Consider the following 23,352-nt stretch of genomic DNA (forward strand, 5'->3'; position numbering starts at 1 on the left):
GATAGCCCTCTATTTTCACTGCAGTACTATTTATAACAGCCAAAGTATGAAATAACCCATGTCGTGGAGGACAGATGAATGGATTAACAAAATGTGGCATAGGGTGTCCCTGGGGGCGCAAGGGATTAATATGCAACCTATGAAGCTATTCGTAGCACGAGTTCAATCCCTCGCCAGGGAGATACCCATATGGCGCAGCAGACCACTCCTGACTCACCCGCTGTTCTCCTCAGCAGTGTATTTCAGTCAATTTGCCTGTTCTGTTCCCCGCTCTGTCTCTGGTGAATCCTCTCACCCCCCACACCTCTGGCCTGTACCCTAGTTCTTGCATGCATAAATAAATATTTTTTTTAAATGTGGTATATACCACATCTCTCTACATATCTCACACACATACACACCCACCCACCCACCCATCCCCCTCCCACACAAAATGGAATAGTACTCCTCCTCCAGGTCTGGTAGTCGGGCTGGGTCTGGTGCTGTCCCACCACGCCTCCCAAGGACAGTGATGCTCTGGATGTGCTGTTGTGATGGTCTGGCCTTGGAGGTCACCACATCTTTGTAGGCTGCTGGTCTCTTCCCTGTGTGTACATCTTCATCTTTGGCTGCTGGGCCCTTCCTCTGCCTTCTTGGCTTCACTTGCAGTTTGGGATGGGGTGGGCATAGATCCATGGGTGTGCGGGAGATGCCAGTTTCTAGCAGGCCTGTGCGGGCCAAAGGGCTCTCTCTGGAATGGTTGCTGCTCACCTCTGGCTGCTGGGTCCTCCCTCTGTCTTCCTGGCTTCCCCCCCAGTTCAGGGTAGAGAGGAGAGTGGTTAGACAGGGGTCACCATCTTCTAAGTAGCCATGTGTGGGATGAAGTCATCAAACTTTTTCTCAAAGGTCACGTTAGGCCCACGATGACCACACTAGGAAGCAGCCGTTCTCCCTGTCCGCACTCTGGGTAGAGTTACTTAAGGGTAAGGCAACAGCAAGAAGCTGTAGAGAAAACAGAAATACAACAGGATGTTATTTAAGATGAAAAATTATCTAATCCTCCTCTCTACTAGTACCACAATTTGGTTATTTAAAAAAGATGTGGAAAAGATGGAAATAATCATCCAGAACACAGTCCTAAAATGAGGACAAAAACTGGATCAATCTCTAACATCAGAGTCCTGTGTGCAGCAACTGCTCTGGGCCTTGCTGGGGCAATGACAGGTGCCTCCTGCTGCTGTCAGAGACAGGGACACCCAGAGGACATGAGGCCTGGTGTCTAAACATGAAAATGAATGGGAATAAAACAATAAAAACCAAAGATGTAAAATATTAACATACAGAGTATGAGGACTGAGCACCAAACTCTGGCCTGAGCCTAGGCTGACCCGGCCACTTGTAGCCTCCACTCCCATCCTGGAGACAAGACAGGTCCAGGTGATGTCTGAGTCTCTGTGATCTCAGGTCCTGCTGGGACAGGTGCTACTGAAGGACAAGGACAAAGAGAGATGACCCGTGAGGAGTGACCACGATGCACTGAGCACCAACTGGACACAGGCCCCGTCCCGCTCGGCTCCTCACAGCCTCCTCCTCTCCCGCCCCCATATGCACGGACTGAGCACAGTAAACCTGCAGTTCTGGCTGGTTCTCAGGGCTCCTCTTTATTTATTCTCAAATTTTAGGTATCTTTCTTATTTACCCATCAATCCCACATGACAAGGTAAGAAAAATAATTTCATATCTGGATTATCATTTTCAAGAAGGAAGTAGACATTATTCCTCAGGAAAACACAAAATACAGGCAGGGATGGGTCAGCCCCGTCTCTGCTGGAGCAAGAAAGTCATCAGGGAGAGACACAGGTCAATGTGTGGAGGGGCCTGGTGTGCAGAGGAAGACTACACTCCTCACCACTACCTAATAAAAACAAAAAATCATTCATATGCTGTTTGCAAAAAGATCAAACTAGTGGATCTTGCAGTCACAAAGTGAAGATGAGAAGAAATCCTGCATCACTCAGGCAGCTGTCTCATATTGTAAAGGAAAATAACCAGGAATGAAATCGGGTATCATGTAGTGTCAACACTCTCAATAGTCCACTGCATCCTCAAAATGTTTTACATAAAGTATCCCCATAACTGTTCCAGCCCCTCCGACCACAGGCCTCAAGGGTCTCACCTTTAGGAGATATGAGAAACACCGCAGAGCCATGGGCACTGTTGCTGCCTGGGGGAGAACAAAACAGAACCTGGTCAGAGCCACATGAGATGAGACCACAGGAGGAACTGATGAGGGTGACTTCCCCACGGGCTCCATCTACACTGTTCCCAGGGCCTCAGGAATCCAACCCCTGATCCACACTTATCCACAGATTGAGTGTAGCTTTCTCCTTTTCCACCTGTGGGAAGAGACAGTATGTGAAACCAGGGAGGAGTCAGCCTATGAAGTCCTAAAGGAATCCGCTAATCTGGGCCACAGGGAAGTTTCTAGAACTGAAAGTCAGGGCAAAAACATGAAGAAAGGAGAAAAAGGGGGAACTGAATCAACTGCTTCCTGGAGTCTGTCCTCAGCAGGGAATCAGGGGCTCATCACCAGATTTATCAAGGTGAACGACTGGCGATTCCTTTTCATAAATGCTTTACAAAAGAGTGAATGTTAGCAATGAGCTCCAGACTAGGCAACACAGTGTGTGTGTGGTACTTCCCATTAAGGCAAGTTCTCCCTGGGACATGAAAGCCCCCAGTGGACAAGATCCCCCACTCCCTGCCCTACCTGAGCGCTTCTTCCTCCAGATCACAGCTGCAGCCACCACAGCTCCAGTGAGCACAGCTCCAAGGAGAACCCGACCAGCAATGATGCCCGCGGTGAGGATGGAGGACTGAGGAGGGGGCACTGGAAGGGAAGGGTAGGTGAGGCCCTGAGCCCCAGAATTCAGTCTGACCCTCTGAAGGTCTCAAAAGAGCTCCTGGTACCCATGAGCAGAGCCTCTGGGCCCTGTCCCCCTCCTTACCCCATCTCAGGACTCGGGGCTCCAGCAGCCCCTCATGCTGCACATTGCACTTGTATCTCTGCTCCTCTCCAGAAGAAACATTCACAGCCGCCCACTTCTGGAAGGTTCCATCTCCCCCAGGCCTGGTCTCCACCAGTTTTATGTCCGTCAGGTCCTCCCCATCTCGCTGCCAGGTCATGTTGATGTTTGCAGGGTAGAAGTCCAGGGCCCAGCTCTTCAGAGTGACCTCATGCTCAGAGGTGGAGTGGAGGGTCACATGTGTCTTTGGGGGATCTGAGAAGGGTCAGAAAATTCACTTTGTGTTTTCCTTCAAGGACACTGAAGCTGCCTCATTGACCATCCTCAAAATGGGCATGGCAATGGGTTTGGAAGATGAAGCCCAAAACCAATAAGCCAGCCTGGTCTGAGGAATCTGGGATCATCTCCTATTCCTTAGAAAGTACTAGAATATGGGTGAGAGCATAGGGTAAGGAAGATGCAGGTCTCTAAGGAAGAGAACACAGACGTAGGTTCCTGACCTGGGGACTCAGAAAAGGAAGAGTTGGAAGTTAAAAATATTGTCAGACCAAAAACAAGACATAAAGAGACAAATGGATGCTTCCCAAGATCACTGCCTGTTCAAGGTGCTGTGAAGGGTGATTTCAGTAATGGTCCATCCCTTGCATCTCAGGAGAGCTGGATTCCTTAATGTCCTTCAGAAAAAGTAGGGCCCTGTGGGTGAGTCTCACTGGTACAGAACAGGAAAGCCAGGAGGACTCAGCTTCTCAGACAAGAGAGAAGTCGGTGTTCTGACCATCATTCCATTTCCTCCCCGGGGAGTGAAGCCTGAGGGAAATCAAAGACCACTGAGGCCTTGTGAGGCCCCTCTTACCTGAGCGCTGTAGCCTCTCATGCCCGTTCTCCAGGTATCTGTTCAGTGACTCCACGCACTCCCCCTCCAGGTAGTGCCTGAAGTGGTCCACCTGACTCAGTGCCTTCAACTCGCACAGATCTGTATGAGCCGCAGTGTCGGCCAAGGTCCAGGAGCGCAGGTCCTTGCTCAGGGCGATGTACTCGGTGCCGTCGTAGGCGAACTGCCAGTACCCGCGGAGAAAGCGCCCGTCGGGCCCCACGTCGCAGCCGTACATCTCCTGGAGGGTGTGAGACCCTGAACCCCGCCCCAAGTCAGCCCCGCGGTCACCCCATCAGCACCCAGACTTCCAGCCCCAATAACCCTAAAATGGTGAAACCTCGCGGGTGAAAGTCCCGCGGGCTCTTCCCGGTGGAGGGGCGGGGCGGGCCCGCCAGCCTCGGGGTGTCACTCGGACCTGGAATCTGGGGTTACCCGCCCTTCCGTGGGGATGGGGGTCGCGCCGGGGCCCGCCCCGCTCACCGGCCTCGCTCTGGTTGTAGCAGCCGCGCAGGACACTCAGGTTCACTCGGAAGGTCTGCGCCTTGTCCTTCGCGGTCCCCGTCTCCCGCGCCCAGTACTCCGGGCCCTCACGCTCCGCCCAGGGCGCCCGCGGCTCCATCCTCCGGCCCGGGGAGTCGCTGTCGAACCGCGCGAACTGCGTGTCGTCCACGTACCCCACCGAGATGAAGCGGGGCTCCCCGCGGCCGGGCCGGGACATCGCGGTGGAGAAACACCTCAGGGAGTGGGAGCCTGGGGGCGGGAGGGGAGACCCGGGCTGGGGACACGGGGCGGGAGGGGGGGGGCGAGGGGGCTCCCGAGAGGGTTAAGGGGCGGCGGGACGAGAAGGGCGGGAGTCAGGGGGCCAGAGCAGGCGGGGGCTGGGGGGGGGGCAGAAAGGGGCCGGGACAGGCAGAGGCCGAGGTTGGGGGTGGGGGCGCATCCGGGCGGGTGACGGGAAGGGCCCCTTTACCTGGTCTAGCGCTGCAGCCAGGGCTCCGCTAGCTCCTCCCGCCTCATAGAGGCCTTTTCCCCGCCAAGCCGGCACTCACCACGCCAGGTCTCCGTCCAGGTCGGGGCCCAGAAGAGCAGCAGCCAGAAGCTCGGGAACCGCATCACCAACTGAGAGGCGGATTCCCGGCAGCTTCGGCCTGGAGCCGCGGGGCTGCTGATTGGCTGCTCTGCAAACCCGCCGGGCAATAGGGAGTGGGAACCGGGGCGAGTCACTTGTATCCAGGCGGGAGGACTCGCCGCAGGTTGTGAGAAAGGGAAGCGAAACTTGGGAGAAGGGAAATCCCGATCTGTAACTTTCTGGGCCCAGACAGCTCCCCGCAGACAGAGACCTGAGCGCCTCAGCACTGACGTGGGGCTTTGCTCCGACCCCTCCTCTCAGCCGCTGGAACTTTGTCTCCTTGTCCCTGGAGTCCAGGCGCAGGGCCCGAGTCAGTGATGCGCAAACATTTTCCTTTCAGCATCTCTGCTCAGACTTACAAATTACCAAGGACCCCCAAGTATAATATTTTGCTGTTATACCTACAATCTATACCACACAAAGAATAAAACCATTTTAAAGATGTTTTGATTTCATTTAGGATTTTTCTTAGATTTATTTATTCATTTATTTATTTGTTTGTTTGTTTGTTTATTTATTCAAGCACTGGGTACAGTCAGAAGCGCTGGAGGGTGAGAGAATTCACCAGAGCCAGAGCAGGGAGCAGAACAGGCAGAAGGACCGAAGTACACTGCTGAGGGGAGCAGCGGGCGGCAGGAGAGGTCTGCGCGCCATGTGGGACCCTCCCCTGGCAGCCGGGGATCGAACCGACGCTGCAGAGGCTGCTGGCAGCTTAGCAACCCAGCACTCAACCGCTGCGCCACCGGGGAGGCCCTCATTTAGTATATTTTTAATAATCATTTGCATATTAACCCAGTGTTTAAAGAAAAACAACTTTCTGGAAATAATCAGGTTAATGAGAAGAGTAGATCTTTTAGGTTTTCTATTTTTGCAACTGTCTTCTGTCTCCTTAGAAGTTGGATTGTCATAGTTCCTTCTGCATTTAGTCTGTTTTTTAGGCATTTAGTCTGCTTTTTAGGTTGGTCAATGAAAAAATATATACCCTTACAGAAATATGTAGGAATGCCATTTCTCCACCCCCCCCCCTTGGTAATTACCAAGCAGTGAAATTGCTGAGTTATTGTTGGTTCCCAAACTTTCTACTATGTCGTTCTCTGACCAGTATTACTATTATTATTATATATATTTTAAATCATTCTCTTTTTTGGTACAATGCATTCTTTCTCCTCTCCAGTGTAGTCCCTATAAAATTCCCACCACCAGTTCACGAGTGCACCATCACCATAGTCCCTTGTGTTCTTGCCTCTCCTGTTTTGATCCCTCTCTCTCCCCTCCCCTGCAGTGTCTCTGATTAATAGTTGCCTGTTAATTTTGTTTTTTAATTTATTATAATTATTTTTTTCCTGATCCCTTATTCGGTTCCCCTACATTCCTCCTATAAGTGAAACCATCCAATATTATTCCTTTTCTTTCTGGCTTATGTCAATGAGCATAATCCCTTCCAGCTCCATCCATGTTGCTGGGAGCAGCATCAGTAAATCTTTTTGATTGCTGAATAATATTCCATTCCACACCACATATTCTTGATCCAGTCATCTATTTTTGGGCGTTAGAGTTGTTTCCATATCTTACCAATTGTAAATAGTGCTGCAATAAACATAGATGAGCAGGTGCCCTTTTGAATTAATGTTTTTGTGCTTTTTGGGTAGATTCTTGGGAGTAGAATTGTGCGGTATATGGAAGCTCCATTTTTAGTAATTTGAGGAACCTCTACATAGCTTTCCATAGTGGTTGGACCAATTTGCATACCCACCAGCAGTGTTGGAAAGTTCCTTTTTTCCACATCCTTTCCAAAATTTGTTGTTTCCTGTTTATTTAATATGTGCCATTCTTGCTGGTGTGAGGTGTATCTCATTGTGCTTTTGATTTGCATTTCCCTACAAGTGATTTTTTTCACACACCTGTTGGCCATTTGCTTACCTTTGGAGAAATGTCTCTTTAGCTCTTCTGCCCATTTTTTGACTGGATTGATTCCTTTGTTTTTGTTGAGTCTTGAGTTCTTTGTAGATCTTTGTGATCAGTCCTTTATCAGTAGTATTGTGTGCAAAAATTTTTTCCCATTCAGTAGCGTGTCTCTTTGTTTGGTTTATGTCTCTTTTGTTGTACAGAAGCTTTTTAATTTGAGGTACTCCCAGCTGTTCATCTTTTCCTTCACTCTCTTTGCTTTGGGGGGGTGTGTCTTTAAAGATGTTACTGTGATGCAGTTATTCAGTGTTTTGCCTATATTTTCTTCTATGTATTTTATGGTTTCAGCTCTTACTCCAAGTCTTTTATCCTCTTTGAGTTGATTTTTGTGCATGCTGTGAGGTAGTAGTCTAGCTTCATTTTTTTTTTTTTTTGCATGCAACAGTCCAGTTTCCCCAGCACCATTTGCTGAACAAACTGTTCTTGTTCCATTGCATATTCTTTGTACCTTTGTCGAAGATTAGCTGTCCATAAATATGTGGGTTTATTTCTGGGTTTTCTATTCAATTCCAGTGATCTGTGTGTCTGTTTTTGTTCCAGTACCATACAGTTTTAATTATTATGGTTTTGTAGTATAATTTGAAGTCTGAGAGTGTAATATCTCCATTCTCCTTTTTGGTCAGGAGAGCTTTGACTATTCAAGGATTTTTGTGATTCCACATGAATTTCATTAATATTTGTTTGATTTCTTTTAAGAATGTCATTGAAATTCTCATTGGAATAGCATTTAATTTGTTAATTGCTTCTGTAGGATGGCCATTTTGATAATGTTAATTCTTTCAATCCAAGAGCCAAATTTTTCTTTCAGTGGCTTGAGGAACAATTTCTCATCCCCGCCCCTGTTTCCCTGCAGTAATTCAATAAATCCACCTTTTCTACTTTCCATGTTGTCTCTGGTGAAATCTGTTACTCCTGAGATCCTGGCTTCTCCACACTGCCCTTTCTTCCTCACACATGAGAATTATCAGTTTTGTTTAAATGATAGGACAGTTTTGTCATAGAAATTAAATTATAAGATGTTCCCCCAAAATGCAAACACTGTGCACTGAGCTAATCAACATTATAATGTTATTATGCTGGGAGAACAAGGTTGTGTGAAATGGAGTCAGTTTGTAACAGGGGGATGAAGCCAAAGACTTACAGGTGGTGACCCCTGGGAGGGGGGTGCTGATGAGGATGGATACATCTAGGGAAAACGCAAACAAAGCATGGAGTCTGATAAAGAAATATAACTGACAGCAGAAGCAGCCCCCAGGATTGAGTGTTCGGGATTCAGCTGTATCTTCTGCTATCTTCGTGAGTTGGATCCCGGCCTATAGTCTGGCTACCATGTGCTCCAGGCCCTCAGTGACAGCAAGATGCCATCTTGGGAACATCTGTGTTTAGGACTTTAAAACACTGGATAAGGGGCCTCCCTGGTGGCGCAGCGGTTGAGCGCTCGGTTGCGAAGCTGCCCGCGGCCTCTGCGGCACCGGTTCGATCCCCGGCCGATCCCTGGCTGCTCCCCGGCCACCAGAGGAGGGCCCCACATGGCGCGCAGACCTCTCCTACAAATAAATAAATAAATAAATAAATAAAAACATGCCTATATAAAAAAAATTTAATAAAAAAAAATAGAACACTGGATACTCCAGGTGAGGTAGATGGTCTTTTTTTTTTCCCTCAGTAACTCTTTGTTTTAAATAAAACACATTGATACTCTGAACCTGTGTAGTCTTGCAATTTTAGAGAGTGACTGGTAAACTATTTGGGCAACGTCCTTGGACAGTTTTAGTGCCCCTTGCTGCCCTGTGTCTTTACTAAACATGAGACATAAAACACAAGAAGAGTCCTAGTGGGATGGTATTGGAAGCAAGAAAGTAGCAACTAGAGAATCAGCTAAGAGATGTAAAACACCTTATATCTCAGATTTAAGAAATGGGGAACATGGAAGATTGGGGACCTCTGTCTTCATAACAAGCTTTATACAAGTATTGGACTTTTATATTATGTACATTTATCTATTTTTTAAAAAACAAGACAATTATAGTAATGTATTATATAAAAGTTATGTGAGTATTCTCTCTCTCTAAATATCTCATCATACATAAAAGTTTTCAATCCAGGTCGATTGTGGAAAACTGAAACCTTGGAAAGTGAAACCTCAGATAAGGGGGGACACTGTGTACCAGGTGCTGACCAGGATGAGGAGCAACAGAGACCCTGTAGGGTAAATGAGTTAATAAAGCTTTTTTATGATGCTACCTCTGTTGCTACCACCTATGGCCTAAGCAAGGGATGCTTGGGAATGTGGGTGAAGGGCACTCATGCCTGATTGTGGACACCTGTGCCCCAAAAGTATAGCTGTGCGCATGAATAAATGTGCACACCTGAGCCTAGAAGCTGGGCTAGAAGTAAATAGGAGGAAGCCCACTCAGCAGCAAGAGCACCCAGGTGACTACAGGACACGCAAGACCACAAACTGCAAGAGATTGAGAATGCCAGAGGGAAGCCAGAGAAAGAGTATAAGGATTCCTGAGGGAGCTGGGAGCCTTGGTTGCCTGTCTGCCTTGCAGCCCCCCACGGCCAGGCCCTTGCCTGCTTCCTTGCATGCCATCTTGCCTTCCTGATGAGCCTGTGTACTTGGTTCCCTGGAAGAGCATTAAAGCTTGTAAAATCCACTGAGGGCTAGGGTACTGTTTATCTGTCTGCCTGAATCCATAGGGAACCTGCCCTGTGCATGACTGCACTAGAGACCCCAGTCAGGGGGTTGGCAGGAATACAAAATAGCACAGCTACTGGAAGGTATTTGTCAGTTTTGATGCAATGAAACAAGACAGGTCTCTCTTCCTGCCCCACCAGATAAGCATTCCTATCTGTTGCATTTAACAAGTTTGTCTTCTTGCATTCTAAGGAAAAGGAAAGACACCCCTAATAGGATAATAAGGAGGTTAAACATCTAAGGAAGTTAAACACCAGGTGTTAAAAAGCAAGTTGGAGCCCACCTGAAATCAAAATCTCTAGATGCCTGCATCAAAAGGACATGGTAACCCTTCCTATCTCCCCTTTTTTGTCCCCCTTTGTATAAATACCTCTACCCTCTGCCAAAGAGTAGATGTTGGACTTTCAGATGAGAGTGTGCTGCCCTCCTCAGCTTGTCAACAAATTAAACTACTTTCCCTCTCCTCAAACTGTTTCCTTTTATTGGCTGAGGGAAACTGAGGCCAGCATTCGTATCAGTTTCCTATATAGTAAAACACACACCCTAAAACCTGCTGATCCTTCTCCTAGGTATTTACACAACTCACTTGAAAACTTTTGTTTACACAAAACCTGCACATTATGTTTATAGTACAACATCCTTAACTATGGTCTGCACACAGTGGCTTCCTTCTAAATACCAGAAAGGGGGCCTCCCTGGTCGCACAAGGGGTTAAGACACAGCCTATGAAGCTATCCACAGCCACTGTAGCATGAGATTGATCCCTGGCCAGGGAGCTACCCACATGGCGCAGCAGACCTCTCCTGCCTCACCCGCTGCTCCCCTCAGCAGTGTATTTCAGTGTATTTCTGCCTGTTCTGTTCCCCACTCTGTCTCTGGCGAATCTTCTCACCCCCCACACCTCTGGCCTGTATCCCAGTTCTTGTATGCATAAATAAATCTTTTTTAAAAAAGAGACCAGAAAGGGATAGGAAAGAATGATAATCACAAGAAGAAAATGGGAGACACAACCCTAGCCAGGTGGGGGATTAAACATCATCAGTTAAGGACAAATGTGTTTTATTCTCCCTTACTGTGTTGTTGAGAGTGGCATTTCATCTCTGATCTTCCTCCCCAAACCCATTGCCCAGTCAAGCAACCTCAAATTGAGGGCCCTTCTACAATACACCTGAGCAGCACTCCCCTAAATGTGAAGACCATCAAAAACAAATAATTTCTGAAAGACTGACTCAGCCAGAGCAGCCTTAGGAGACATGATTAGGACTTAGTGTGGTATCATGAGGGAGCCTGGAACAGAAAAATAAACTAATGACACCCAAACAAAGCATGGAATTTATTAATAACATCAATATGCTTTCCTTGGCTGTACCAATAAAACAGTGATAACATGTTAACAACAGGAGATATGAGTATGGGAATGACAGAAACTATGACTTTTACAAGTTTTCTACAAATTACAAACTATTCTAACATAATTAAAAAAAAAAAAATAGCCCTCAGAAATACAGTTCCAGGAAAATAATGTTGAGGTTTCTCAAAACATAAAAATGATAGAGCATATAATTCAGCAATTCCACTCTTTGGTGTGGAGGGGACACAATGGACTCTGGTGAAGGACTCTGGGTGCTGTGGTAGAGAGGGTGGTGTGGTCACTACCTCTGAAGAGATGTGAACCTATTTCCCTTAAATGAATTGTAAATCAATGTTACTGTAAATCAGTGCTACTTCAATGTAAAAAAAAAAGATTAAAACATAGCTTTCAGGAAAAAAAACAGGGAGTGGAAGAGAAAATTTGTTTTGCAGTCTCCAGAGTGTGGTCATCAAGGGGCTGCGGGGAGAGAAGATGGCGCCTCAGACACAGGCAGCTCCAGAGCCTCCTCTCCTCTCCTCCACTCCCCCCACCCCAGCCTGGTGCCAGGGCTGCTCACAGGACATCTTCACCCACTTTACCTAGTGATGGTCACCCAGCTCACCCTCTCAGCCTGAGTCAGTCACACACACGCACTCGTGCGCGTGCTCTGGCTGCGCAGACTAGAAACGCACCGCTGCGCCCCCTCTGAAGACGGGCCAGAACCCTGTGGTTTCCTCAGTTTCTCCCAGGGCTCTTAGCAGGAATAAGTGTGCATAAGGGGGATCCCCTATTCCGCTCACGTTCTAGGTCCAAATTATTTTGTAAATTATACACAGAAACAGATGGTCCCTCTCCATCAATAATCATCTCTGGTTCAGGGAGAAGATCCCCAGGCCATAACAGCTGGTTCCCAGGACCAGGGTGGGCCCCACAAAATAGCAGGTCTCCTCAGTCTCCTGGGATGAGACCTTGACTCAGAGTCCCTGTCACTTGTTCCAGCTGCTGACTTCAGAGTTGAAGGCTCCTCCTCCAGGAAATCAACTCTTAACTCTCCACTCCTAGAATGGGCTTGGAAGAAGGAGGCTCCAGAAGGAGTGAGGAGAGGGTGGAAAATTGGACCCTTAAGGGATGGAGGCCAAAAGAAGTAGAAGGGGAGGAACCAGGAAGGATGGTTTGTGTGGGGAGGGGCCCAGGGGTTCTGGCTGGGGCTGGGAGAGTCTCTGCTATAATTTGAATGATAATTACAAAGAGTTTAGCTCTATATTGATGGTAAATAATGCTTAAGAGATTCTCCATGCCTAGAGCTGTGGTATATTTCAAATTGTACCACATGGAACAAAGGGAAAAGAAGTAATTTAGTAGATTCCCCCCTTCGAAAGCTGGCTCCCCTTATGCTGGGGTGACAGGGAGAATCAAGGAGCCCAGAGAGTGGGAGCACAAGGTCTGTGTGCCTGGAGGGGGCAGCCCTGAGCCCTGACATAGGATGCCAGAGCCCCTCCCTGTGTTGGGACCTCACAGCCCTATCTGAGTCCATCTCAGCTCACAGACCTCAGCCCTGGGCAGTATCAGGAGCTTGACCATAGGGTTCAAGGGCACAGAAGATGCCCAGGGCCCCATATACTGTAGCTGAGTCATACCTTTAGCTGGGCATCATCAGTGGATTCTGGACATAAGTCTGGGACCAGGACTTCAGTGCCTTCAATCCCACCACCTGGCTGGGGCACCCTCCAGTGCAGATATGCAGAGGCAGCAGGTGCTCTGACCCCAAGCAGGTATGGCTGCGTGCCCCATGCTGAGGGGTTGCTGGGGGCTTTCTGCTTGGCTCCTCATCTGGAGTGAGCTAGTGGGTTGCTCCCTCCCTGCTAAGCACCAAGTCACCCCCAACTCCATCCCATACCAGAGAACTGCCTCACTTCCTGCCCCAGCCACACTCAGCATTAAGGGGTTCTGCTCCAGACACTTACTCACTCATTAGCATACTTATGCCACACCTGCTGTGTGCCAGGCACTGTCTAGGCAATTTGGGACATTTCAACAAAGGAAGTAAAATCCCTCCCCTCTCAGAGTTTACATACTGATTGAACACCTGACAGTAAACAAGAAAGCAGCTGTCAGTGATCAGGGTCAAACAGAAAAGAGTGATTTAGAGAACCAACAAGGCAGGGGAGATGAGGGAGCCAAGTGTGGTATAAAATGCTATCTACAGGGAAGACTTTCCTGTACGTGAAATTAGAACTCAGACCTGAACGAGGGGAATGCTGGGATTTACAGCAGTGAGTCCTGTGTCACTGGGAGGAAGTGTTCTAGAATCACTCTCTGCACAGCTCTGGCTCTGCTGGAGAAGCCCAGAGGCTGCAGGAAGTGGGGGGAGGGGGGAGGGACAGACTTTAGGAAGCAAGTCCCGCTGAGGAGCTGTGGGGTCAGGGGTAAGTCTCCTGACCTGCTCCCCACTGTACTGAGACATCAGGAAATTCAGACACTGGGGGAGATGACAAGGCTGGGAGGTGAGGGGAGTGGGGAGAGGAGGCTAGAGAGTGAGGGGTCCACCCCAGCCTCTCCTGCACCCAGTGTGAGGATCAGAGATCTGACATGGTCAGCAAATCCCAGAGTCTCTGGATGTAGAGCAAAGTGACCACATTGTAAATGACACAACCAGGCCTTTCCCTGGAGTGGACAAAGCCAAACTCTAAGCCACGAGAAATGTCTTTGCACAGAAGAGTTTATTGGAGAAGGCTCTCAACGGAGTCAGTGGGATCAGCACCCCAAACAACTCATTCCTTGGATAGGGGACTGCTGGGATGTAAAAGGGGTGAAGGAATGTAAGGGAAGGGCAGGGCTTCAAATCTCCAGGCCCAAGGAGGAGCCCATGTCTAGGTGACAGGAGTCAAGAGTTTAGGGAAAGACAAATACAAACAACGATACGTCATCACACACTTACTAGCAGGCAAATATCAAAAAACCTCATAGAAACAAGTCCTGACCAGGAGCAACAGGAACCCTCATTCCTTGCGGCAAGACACAAAGTGGCACTGTCACTAGGGAAGAGGTTTGAAAGCTTCTTTTAAAGCCAAACACACACCCACCAGACAGTCCAGTGAGCACTGCCCCAGCTATTTACCCATCTGAAAACATGTATTTGCACAAAAACCATACATGCATCTAAATGTTTATAGCAGAACAACCATTGCGTGTGAGCTGCCCACAGTGACTTCCTTCCAAAGACATGGGAAAAAAAAAAAAAAGAAATGGAAGAAGTGCAGAGCATGTGACATGCTGACTGGAGAAGAGCACTTCACCTCTGTCACCTTCTTTCCCCAAATCACAGCCCCAGTGAAAAAACTCAAATTCAGCGGCATTATTCCTGAGCGGTCTCCCCAGTGTCAGTTACCAAAATAATGGAAAGTCCGAGAAACTGCCTGAGCTAGAGGCGCCTAAAGGAGACATGGCTGGAACTTACTGAGATCCTGGGACATAAAAAAGTAACAGTAATGAACTCCAAAGAGAGCATGGAGTTCAGTAAACGCCAGTCAGTATTGCTTCATTGGCTGCACAGATGCACAGTAGCCATGTAGATGTTAACTATGTGGGAAAACAGTGTGGGATATAAAGGAACGCTACAACACCTTTGCAAATTCTCTGCAATAGTATTTTTAATGTAACTTTAAAAAAAGGCTTCAATAAATAGGTTGTAGAAGGAAAAAAATGTCTACTTTTCAGTTTTCCCAGGTATTGCTATAAAAAACTGGAGAAACGGGTACTGGAGAGAAACACACGGGGCAGACTCCGGAGTCTCCTCCCCTCTGAGCCCTGCTTCTCTGACTCCTCACAGACCATGTCACCCCCAGGACGCCGCCCTCCAGCACCCCCAACTCTGCCCACCTCAGCCCCCGCCCGGTCCTGGCAGCTCCACCAGAATCCGGAGCAGCGCGGCAGCGCCCCCGTGTGGCCACAGGGCTGAGCACAGGAGACCAGAGCTGCCCTTTCTCCTGCTCAGCCAGGCCCTCCCCGGGCTCCCTGGGCTCCCAGGGGCAGAACAGGGATCTGTGAATAGGGGCATGAGGTCTAGTGATAAGTGACAGGTACTCAAATTACCTTCCTAGGGTGTCCTATGTACTCAGGAAAGAACCTAGTTTCCAAGTCACAACAACTGGTACTTACAGGAGGAATGAAGAGCTTCCAAATAAGGGAAAAAAATAATAATAAAGTAAAATTCAAAATCAACAGGCAAATATGAGCCAGCGACAATCTGCAGGGTGGGGAGAAGGGATTAGGATCAAAACAAGAGCACAAAGAACCACGGCAATAGTTCAGGGGAATTTCACAGGGACTATAACCAAGATAAAAATGCACACATTGTACAAAAATGAAAAATGATGTAAAGAAAATAAAAACAACTGGCTCCTAGATTCTGTGCAGAGACCCCACAGCTTAAAAAAGCTTTTCAAAGCTTAAAATGGAAGGTACATTTAAGTAAACTCCCTTCAAGTGCAGGACAAAATGAAGAGTGGACCCCTGGATATTGTAGTCAGACAGGGTGCACCCATATTCCAGCTGCTTCCAGGCACAGATCAGCTTCTGCTGGTCAGAGGCAAGGACTTCCTTGTCCTGGATCTTGGCCTTCAGATTCTCGATAGTGTCACTGGGTTCCACATCAAGGGTGAGGGTCTTGCCTGTCAAGGTCTTCACAAAGATCTGCATTGTCAAGCGGCAGTGAAAGCAGCACATGGAGAACAGCTACAGCTCAGCTCGGGACTCCAGGGTCTGTGTTACTTCTTCCTGCTTCTGTTTCCAGGGATGAAGTGCCCCCTGCTTGGAATCAACCCTAAATTCTCCCTGAAGACGAGGAGAGGGATCTCATAATAGAATCTCAGGATCTACTCTAGACCCTCTGAGTCTTCATGAGTGTCCAGGTGACTCCTGTGCTCAATGAAGTGGGGGTTCCCTGGTCTCTGTGCCTTCTGCACGTGGTGTTGGACTGTGCAGTTTACTCTGCTGAATACCGGCAGTTCTGGGGTCCAGTCCTGCTCCTTTCTCTTCTGCAAAGGAAAAAAAATGGAAAGGATTACTCCCTGGGTGACCTCATTCATGGTCAAGAGTTTAGGTATCGTTTACACTATCCCATCTCCCAAATCTATTCTCAGCTCAGACATTCCACCTGTGCTACAGGCTTGTCTGTCCAACTGCCACCATCTCTGACTTTCTGGTAGATCTCAGTTTCCACGCTCCTAAATTGAATACCTAGGATGCCATTCTTCAAATGTATTACTTCTAGAACCTTCCTCATGTCACTGCAGGCCCTCCACATCTCTACTTCACAGTCTGGAATACTGAGTGTCAGTCTTGACCCTCTTTCTCACAGTCCAGATGTTCCATTAGGAAATGCTGTCAAATCCATCTCTAAATATATCCACATCCAATCACTTCATATTATTTTCCTGCTCACAGTCCAACAAGGCCATGAACCTCTCTGTCCTGGAATCTGCACAGGTTTCCTACATTTTTCTTCACCTCTCACTCTTCAGCTCTTGATTCTTCACGAAGGTCAGACTGAGGCTTCTAAAGAGAACTCTCACGAGTCAATATCTGTCCAGATAGGTCATGTAACCTCACATCTTACACACAGAAAAGTTAAAACCTTTGAACATGCTTGAGGCCTGCTGGTGTCATTGCTATTACCTCTGCTCCAGCCAGCTGGCCTCCTTGCTCATCTCAGTCACACAGACACATTCCTGCCTCAGGCATTGGCACTGGAGGATGTCCCGCCTGAACATAGCTCCCCTGGACATCCTTGTAGACATGCTGTCATGTAAAATTTTTTCTCAAGTGTTTTTTCAACAGTCCCCTAAGTGAGGCCCACACTGACCACACTAGGAAGAGAGCCATCCTCCCTGTCCCCACACACTGACTCTAGGTCATTTCCCACAACCCTTACCCACTTCTAACCAGACACATCCCTTATTTACTATAACAGAGTCTCCTGTCTCTCCTTCCTACTAGGACACATGTCAACAGGCCAGCAAGCTGGGGATGTTTTTAATTCATTAAGGTTTTCTAGATGAAAAACAGCCTGTCACATAGCTGGTGCAACAATTATCAGTGGAATGAAGCATCAGTGTAGAGCACTTCCCTATTCTAGAAACAATATCTTTAGTAATGTGGCCTCAGACCACTTGCGAAGCACAACCTCTACTCACAGGGACATTAATGCTGCCTCTGCTTTTCTCACAAGCACTGTTCTCCCATCCCACGCCCTTCCTTCTACACACACCACAGACCACAAGTGTCTTTCTTCAGAAAGGATAACCCTGGTGTACTGGGTCTGACTTTTCAACCATGAATGTCGACTTTGACTCTTATTTAAAAACCCAGGAATTTGGAACCAAGACAGTCTGGGATAACTACACTTAAGGGCACAGTTGGAGGGCAGCTGAGAAAACAGAGATCCAACAGGAACTTATTTAAGAGGAGAAATTATGTGATCCTTCTCTGTACTAATACCAGAACTTGATTTGTTTCAAAAAAAAGGCTGGGAAAACATCAAAAAAATAATCCAGGAAATAGTCCTCAAACTAGGTTTGGTAAGTACTTTGCCTTCCATTTAGTCCCTTTCTCAAATTTTAGGAAACTATTAATCCATCAACTCCAATTCACAAAATTAGAAAAATAATTTCATATCTGCATTATTATTTTCAACAGGGAAGTAGACACTATTCTTCAGGAAAACACAAAGTACAGGCAGGGGTAGAGTCAGCCCCTCCTCTGCTGGAGCAGGAAAGTCATCAGGAAGAGGCACAGGTCAGTGTGGGGAGAGGCCTGGTGGGCAGGGCTGGGCCAGTCTCCCCACCTCCTCACATTATGCCAGTGAGATCACAGATACATGCAATGCCCTTTTCAAGGGATCTTGAAGTCATGACGTGTGGATAAGAAAGAATCAGTATTCCATAGTCCCCAGCACATTGTAAAAGAAAATATGACCAAACTCATGGAATTACATAAGTGTGGACATTCTTAATAGTCCACTGCAACATCAGAATATCCCCCTCACAGCTTCCCCATCACCTGGTCCTATCCTCTCCACCCCAGCCCCTCCCACCACAGGCATCCAGGATCTCACCTTTAGTAGCTGTGAGAGGCACATCAGAGCCCTGGGCACTGTCGCTGCCTGGGGAAGGACAAAACAGAACCTGGTTAGAGGCAAGAGAGAGGAGACCACAGGAGGGATGATGTGGATGACTCCGCCATGGGCTCCATCTACACTGTCCCCAGAGGCTCAGGGAACAAACCCCTGATCCACACTTACTTGGAACCTGAGAGTAGCCTCTTCCTTGTCCACCTGTGGAAAGAAATATTACATGAAACCAGGCAGGAGTCAGGTCCTAAAGGAATCTTCTAGTCCTCACCACAGGGAAGTTTCCAGATCTGCGACTGAAAATCCAGAACAGGACCAGGAAATATGATGAAAGAAGATGAGGGGGGACTGGACAAACTTGTTTCCTGGAGTCTGCCCTCAACAGGGACCTTCCCCTCTGCAACTGGCTGGAAGTCAGGGCCCCGTCACCAGAATTATCAAGTTAAACCATCTGTGATTCACTTTCATAAGTGCTTTACAAAAGAGTGTCAGCAATAAGCTCCAATTTGGGCGACACAAGCATGTGGATGGTACTTCCCGTTAACCTAGCAGGGCAAGTTGTCCCTGGCACTTGAAAGCCCCCAGTGGACAAGATCCCCCACTCCCTTCCCTACCTGACCTTCTTCCTCCACATCACAGCTACAGCCACCACAGCTCCAAGGAGAACCACACAGGTAATGATAACCACCATGGTGAGGATGGAGGACTGAGGAGGGGCCTCTGGAAGGGAAGGGAAGGTGAGACCCTGAGCCCCAGGCCTCATCTTGACCCTCCAAAGGTCTCCAGAAGGGCTCCTGATGCCCGAGCAGAGTCACTGTGCCCATGTTCCCCTCCTTACCCCATCTCAGGACTTGGGGTTCCAGTAGCCCCTCATGCTGCACATGGCACGTGTATCTCTGCTCCTCTCCAGAAGGCACCACCACAGCTGCCCACTTCTGGAAGGTTCCATCCCCCCCAGGCCTGGTGTCCACCAGCTCTATGTCCTTGGCCAGGTTCTCTCCATCTCGCTGCCAGGTCAGGGTGATGTCCGCAGGGTAGAAGCCCAGGGCCCAGCACCTCAGGGTGACCTTCTGGTCAGAGGTGGCGTGGTGGGTCATCTGTGTCTTTGGGGCATCTGAGGAGAAAGGTCAACATAGTCACACTTTTGCTTTTACCCTCATGGAGACTGAAGCAGCCTCATGTGACCATCCTCAGAATGGACAGGGAAATGGGTTTGGAAGAGGAAGCACAAAACCTATGAACCACCCTGACCTGTGGAGTCTGGGATAATCTGTTTCTTAGAATGTTCTAGAATCAGGGTAACAGCTCAGGATAGGACTGAGGACTCAGAAAAAACAGGAGTCGGAGCTGAAAATGTTAATGAGACCAAAAACAAACTGATGATTCCCAAGATGGCTGCAGGGTCCAAAGGATCCAATGAAGGGTGATTTCAGGGATGGCCTTCCCTGCAGCTCAGGAGAGACTGGATTCCTTAACTGTCCTTCAGAAGAAGTAGGGCCCTGTGGGTGAGTTGCTCTCTCTAGTACAGAACAGGAAACCCAGGAGGTCTCCTCCCTCTCTGACCAGAAAGAGGTCTGTGTTCTGACCAGTACTCCACTGCCCCTGGGGTGTCAGCCTGAGGGAGAGCTGAAGCCTTGCAGGCCATGCTCGGCCCCTCTTACCTGAGCGCTGCAGCATCTCCTTCCCCTTCTCCAGGTATCTGCGCAGCCACTCCAAGCAAGTGCCCTCCAGGTAGTTTCTAAGGAGCTTCGCATCTATGCGGGATTCCCACTTGCTCCGGGTGATCTGAGCCGAGCCGCTGTGTCCGAGGCCGTCCAGGAGCGCAGATCCTCGCTCAGGGCGATGTAATCGGCGCCGTCGTAGGCGTACTGCTCATACCCACGGAGGAGGCGCCCGTCGGGCCCCACTTCGCAGCCAGACATCTCCTGGAGGGTGTGAGAGCCTGTCCCCGCCCCACCGAGAAGAAAGTGAAACTTAAACCACAGAGAACAAAGTCCCGCGGGCTCTTCCCACGTCCAGCGTTGGTGGGGGGAGGGTCACCATTTGTGGGGATGCGGTCAGGACCCGGCCCGTCCTGCTCACCCTCCTCGCTCTGGTTGTAGTAGCCGCGCAGGATGCGCAGGTTCACCCTGCCCTGCTGCGCCGCGGTCTGGAAGGTCCCGGTCTCCCGCGCCCAGTGCTCCGGCCCCTCCTGCTCCATCCAGGGCGCCCGCGGCTCCTCCCTCGGGCCCGGGGAGTCGCCGTCGAACCGCACGAACAGCGTGTCGTCCACGGAGCCCACGGCGATGAAGCGGGGCTCCCCGGGGCCGGGCCGGGACATCGTGGTGTAGAAATACCTCAGGGAGTGGGAGCCTGGGGGCGGGAGGGAGACCCGGGCTGGGGAGACGTGGGGGGGAGAAGGGAGCGGGGCGAGGGGGCTCCTGAGAGAGTTCAGGGGCGGCGGGAGGAGAAGGGCCGGGAATCAGTGAGCAAGAGGAGGAGGGGGCTGGAGGGACAGAAAGGGGCCAGGGCGGGGTTGAGGCGAACAAGGGGCCCTGATGGCGGAAACGAGCCTCTACCGGGTCCAGCGGCGCCGCTGCGGTCACCCGGGGCCCCTCGCTCCTCAGTGGCAGTTTCCCTCCCGACCCGCACTCACCTGCCCAAGTCTCCGTCAGGGCCAGGGCCCCCAAGAGCAGCAGCAGGAGGGGTGGGGGCCCCATGGCCCTCGCCTACTCGGCCAGAGACGCCAGGAGTCCAGCAGGTGGGTGCAGACTGTGTACCCGGAGCCGCGGGGCTGCTGGTTGGCTGCTCTGGAGACCCCCAGGCAATGGGGAGAGAGAACTGGGGGAGTCACCAGTATCCAGGCTGGAGGACCTGACACAGGTTGGGAGAAGGGAAACTGTGAGGAGGTGGGGTATCCCCAACAGTAACCTTCTGGCAGCCCCAGACATGTCCTGAGGACCAAGACCAGAGAGCCTCACCTGGGACCTGGGACCTTGCTTCGCCCCCTCCTCCTCTGCTGCACTGTAGGGGCAGAATGGGCACAGAGCAGGATCTCTATGATTGGAGCAGACTGGTGAGGAGAATTCCTGGAGCCCTCCATGGCTTTTGCAGGCTTTTAAGGGGATTTACCAAGTACAGGGCAGGCAGAGTTGCTGTGGGGCCAGGAAGCTGGCAGGCCTCCTAGCCCCCAGCAAGTCTTTACTCTTTCGGGGCTCCCCAGCGTGGCTTTGTGGCTTTGTTCTCTCTCTCATGGTTCTGCTGTTCCTCTGGCATCCATATGATGCCACCCTTATCAGCCCAGGTGTACCCACCTACGCATGCCCACACCCTGCTCTGGTGCCCGCCATCAGGCATGCATTCAGGACCACTGGGATCCATCATTAATCCTAATGGTGGGAAGGCAGAAAAGCCTGACACCTATTTACCTTATAGCACCAAGACCTTTGTCCCGGCCCTGGGTCTGGGTCTCTGATTCTCAGACATTTTCATTACAGGAGCTCTGCACGCAGTCTTACAAATTCCCAAAGACCCTGAAGTTTAAGTGGAAGTTATCAGGTTTTCCTGTCCTCCCGCCATTAGCATCCATGATGGACGCCTGTGGGCTTACCCCGTGCCTGATGGCTGCACCTGGAGCATGATGCTGGCCTGCATGAGTGGGAGCACCTGAGCCCAGACTGAGCCTATACGGCAGAGGGCAGAGGACTGTGTGGCCCAGGGCAGTGGAAACCAGCAAAGAGACCACAAGAGAGTGCAGAAAGAGTAAAGATTCTCTAGGGGCTGGGAGATCTACCAGCTTCCTGGCCTCCAGCCCCCTGCCTGCCCTGTACCTGGTCGCCTCTCTCCAAAGGGTGTAGAAAGATCATTCAAAGCCTGAAAAAGCCACTGAGGGCTCTGGGACTCCTCCTTTACCTGTCTGCCTAAATCAACAGAGAGCCTGCTCTGTGCCTTCCTGGCACTACAGACCCCCAAGTATAATTTTATTTGGGTATAACAATTAATCTTTAATATACAATGAATAAAATTATAATAAACATATTTTTATTTCATTTAGGATATTATGAATAATCCATTGCATGTTAATTGTTTTTTTTTAAAATTTATTCATGCATACAAGAGGCTGGGGTACAGGCCAGAGATGCTATGGGTGAGAGGATTCACCAGAGACAGAGTGGGGAGCAGAACAGGGGGATCTACTGAAATACACTGTTGAGGAGAACAGCGGGGGAGGCTGTGCCATGTGCTGTGCCATGTGGGTCACCTACCTGGCCTGGCTGGGGATTGAACCTGTGCTGCAGTGGCTGCTGATAGCTTTACAGTGCTGTGTCTTAACCCCTTGTGCCACCAGGGAGGCCCCATGTTAATTGCTTTAAAGAAAAATAACTTTCTGAAAATAATCACAGTAGTGAGAAAAGTTTATATTTTTGCAAATGTCATCTCTGTCTCATTAGATGTTGAATTTTCATATTTTCTTTTGCATTTAGTCTCGTTTTGGTTGGTCAATGGAAAAATATACGGCCTTAAAGAAACATGTAGGAGTAGCATTTTATAATCTTTTAGGATAATTCTGAGTATTCAACTTTGTTACAACTTTGATAGTAAATTTAAACGAGTGGTAGTTTTTCACTGTATTTGCAAAGAGACACCTCATACACTATCACTAATGTTTTCTATTCTGTTACATTAATTCTATAGTCCTCTCTTGCATATTAATGGCTCTTGAACCAATATATGATTTTTATAGGTAATGCATTGTTTCACTAGGTTATATGAGCATTGTGTTTCTAGACTCAACTTTTATTAGATTCTAGAATCAAATTTTTAAAAATCATATATATTTTATATTCCAAAGATCCCAAAGGAAAAATCATTTGGTACAGAAAATTGTCAAGCTTATAGTGGATGGAACACAATTTTCTAATACCTGGTTTTCTAGTACCTGGGTTTACATTTTATCAAGACTCCAGGACTCCTCCTGGAGAATAACAATTAGAAAATCAAGTATAGGAAGTAAAACAGGATGTCTCTGAGATTCAAGAAATGGGGAACATGGAAGATGGGGACATCTATCTTCTTAAAAATTAATTACTATGAGTTGTTAACTGTCAGATTTTTCTTAAAGGGACAAACTCACATTCAATTTCTAGAAAGTGCCTACAAGTTAACTAAATCTGTATGATGATACTTTTGTCATTCATTCCTTCAAATGAATGGTATTG

The 23,352-nt window shown here is 48.8% G+C and overlaps 1 protein-coding gene and 1 pseudogene across 1 annotated transcript; both read right to left on the reverse strand.

Moving 5' to 3' along the window:
- Positions 1 to 425: 425 nt before the first annotated feature.
- LOC119251297 (HLA class I histocompatibility antigen, alpha chain G-like) lies at positions 426 to 15,723 on the reverse strand. The gene is made up of 9 exons (XM_037518651.1): positions 15,490 to 15,723; positions 4,850 to 4,877; positions 4,360 to 4,629; positions 3,859 to 4,134; positions 2,988 to 3,260; positions 2,750 to 2,869; positions 2,156 to 2,203; positions 1,321 to 1,464; positions 426 to 981 (listed from the first exon to the last, which is right to left on the reverse strand). The coding sequence occupies exons 1-8, from the start codon at positions 15,721 to 15,723 to the stop codon at positions 1,358 to 1,360; spliced, it is 1,356 nt and encodes a 451-aa protein (XP_037374548.1). The 3' UTR covers positions 426 to 981; positions 1,321 to 1,357.
- A 178-nt stretch (positions 15,724 to 15,901) lies between these two features.
- Positions 15,902 to 20,853, reverse strand: LOC119252153 (class I histocompatibility antigen, Gogo-OKO alpha chain-like; annotated as a pseudogene).
- Positions 20,854 to 23,352: the final 2,499 nt, after the last annotated feature.

This window comes from Talpa occidentalis, unplaced genomic scaffold (assembly GCF_014898055.3).
Source record: "Talpa occidentalis isolate TD23 unplaced genomic scaffold, MPIMG_talOcc4v2.1 talOcc4.2, whole genome shotgun sequence".
In the NCBI taxonomy this organism is placed as follows: Eukaryota; Metazoa; Chordata; class Mammalia; order Eulipotyphla; family Talpidae; genus Talpa; species Talpa occidentalis.

Excerpts from the sequence above, each read along its gene's own strand:
- LOC119251297 (XM_037518651.1), bottom strand. The coding sequence starts at position 15,723 with ATGCAGATCTTTGTGAAGACCTTGACAGGCAAGACCCTCACCCTTGAT. Across the intron at positions 4,135-4,359 it reads CTACAACCAGAGCGAGGCCG|GGTCTCACACCCTCCAGGAG; the intron begins GTGAGCGGGGCG and ends GGCGGGGTTCAG. Across the intron at positions 2,870-2,987 it reads GCCCCGAGTCCTGAGATGGG|TGCCCCCTCCTCAGTCCTCC; the intron begins GTAAGGAGGGGG and ends CTTCCCTTCCAG.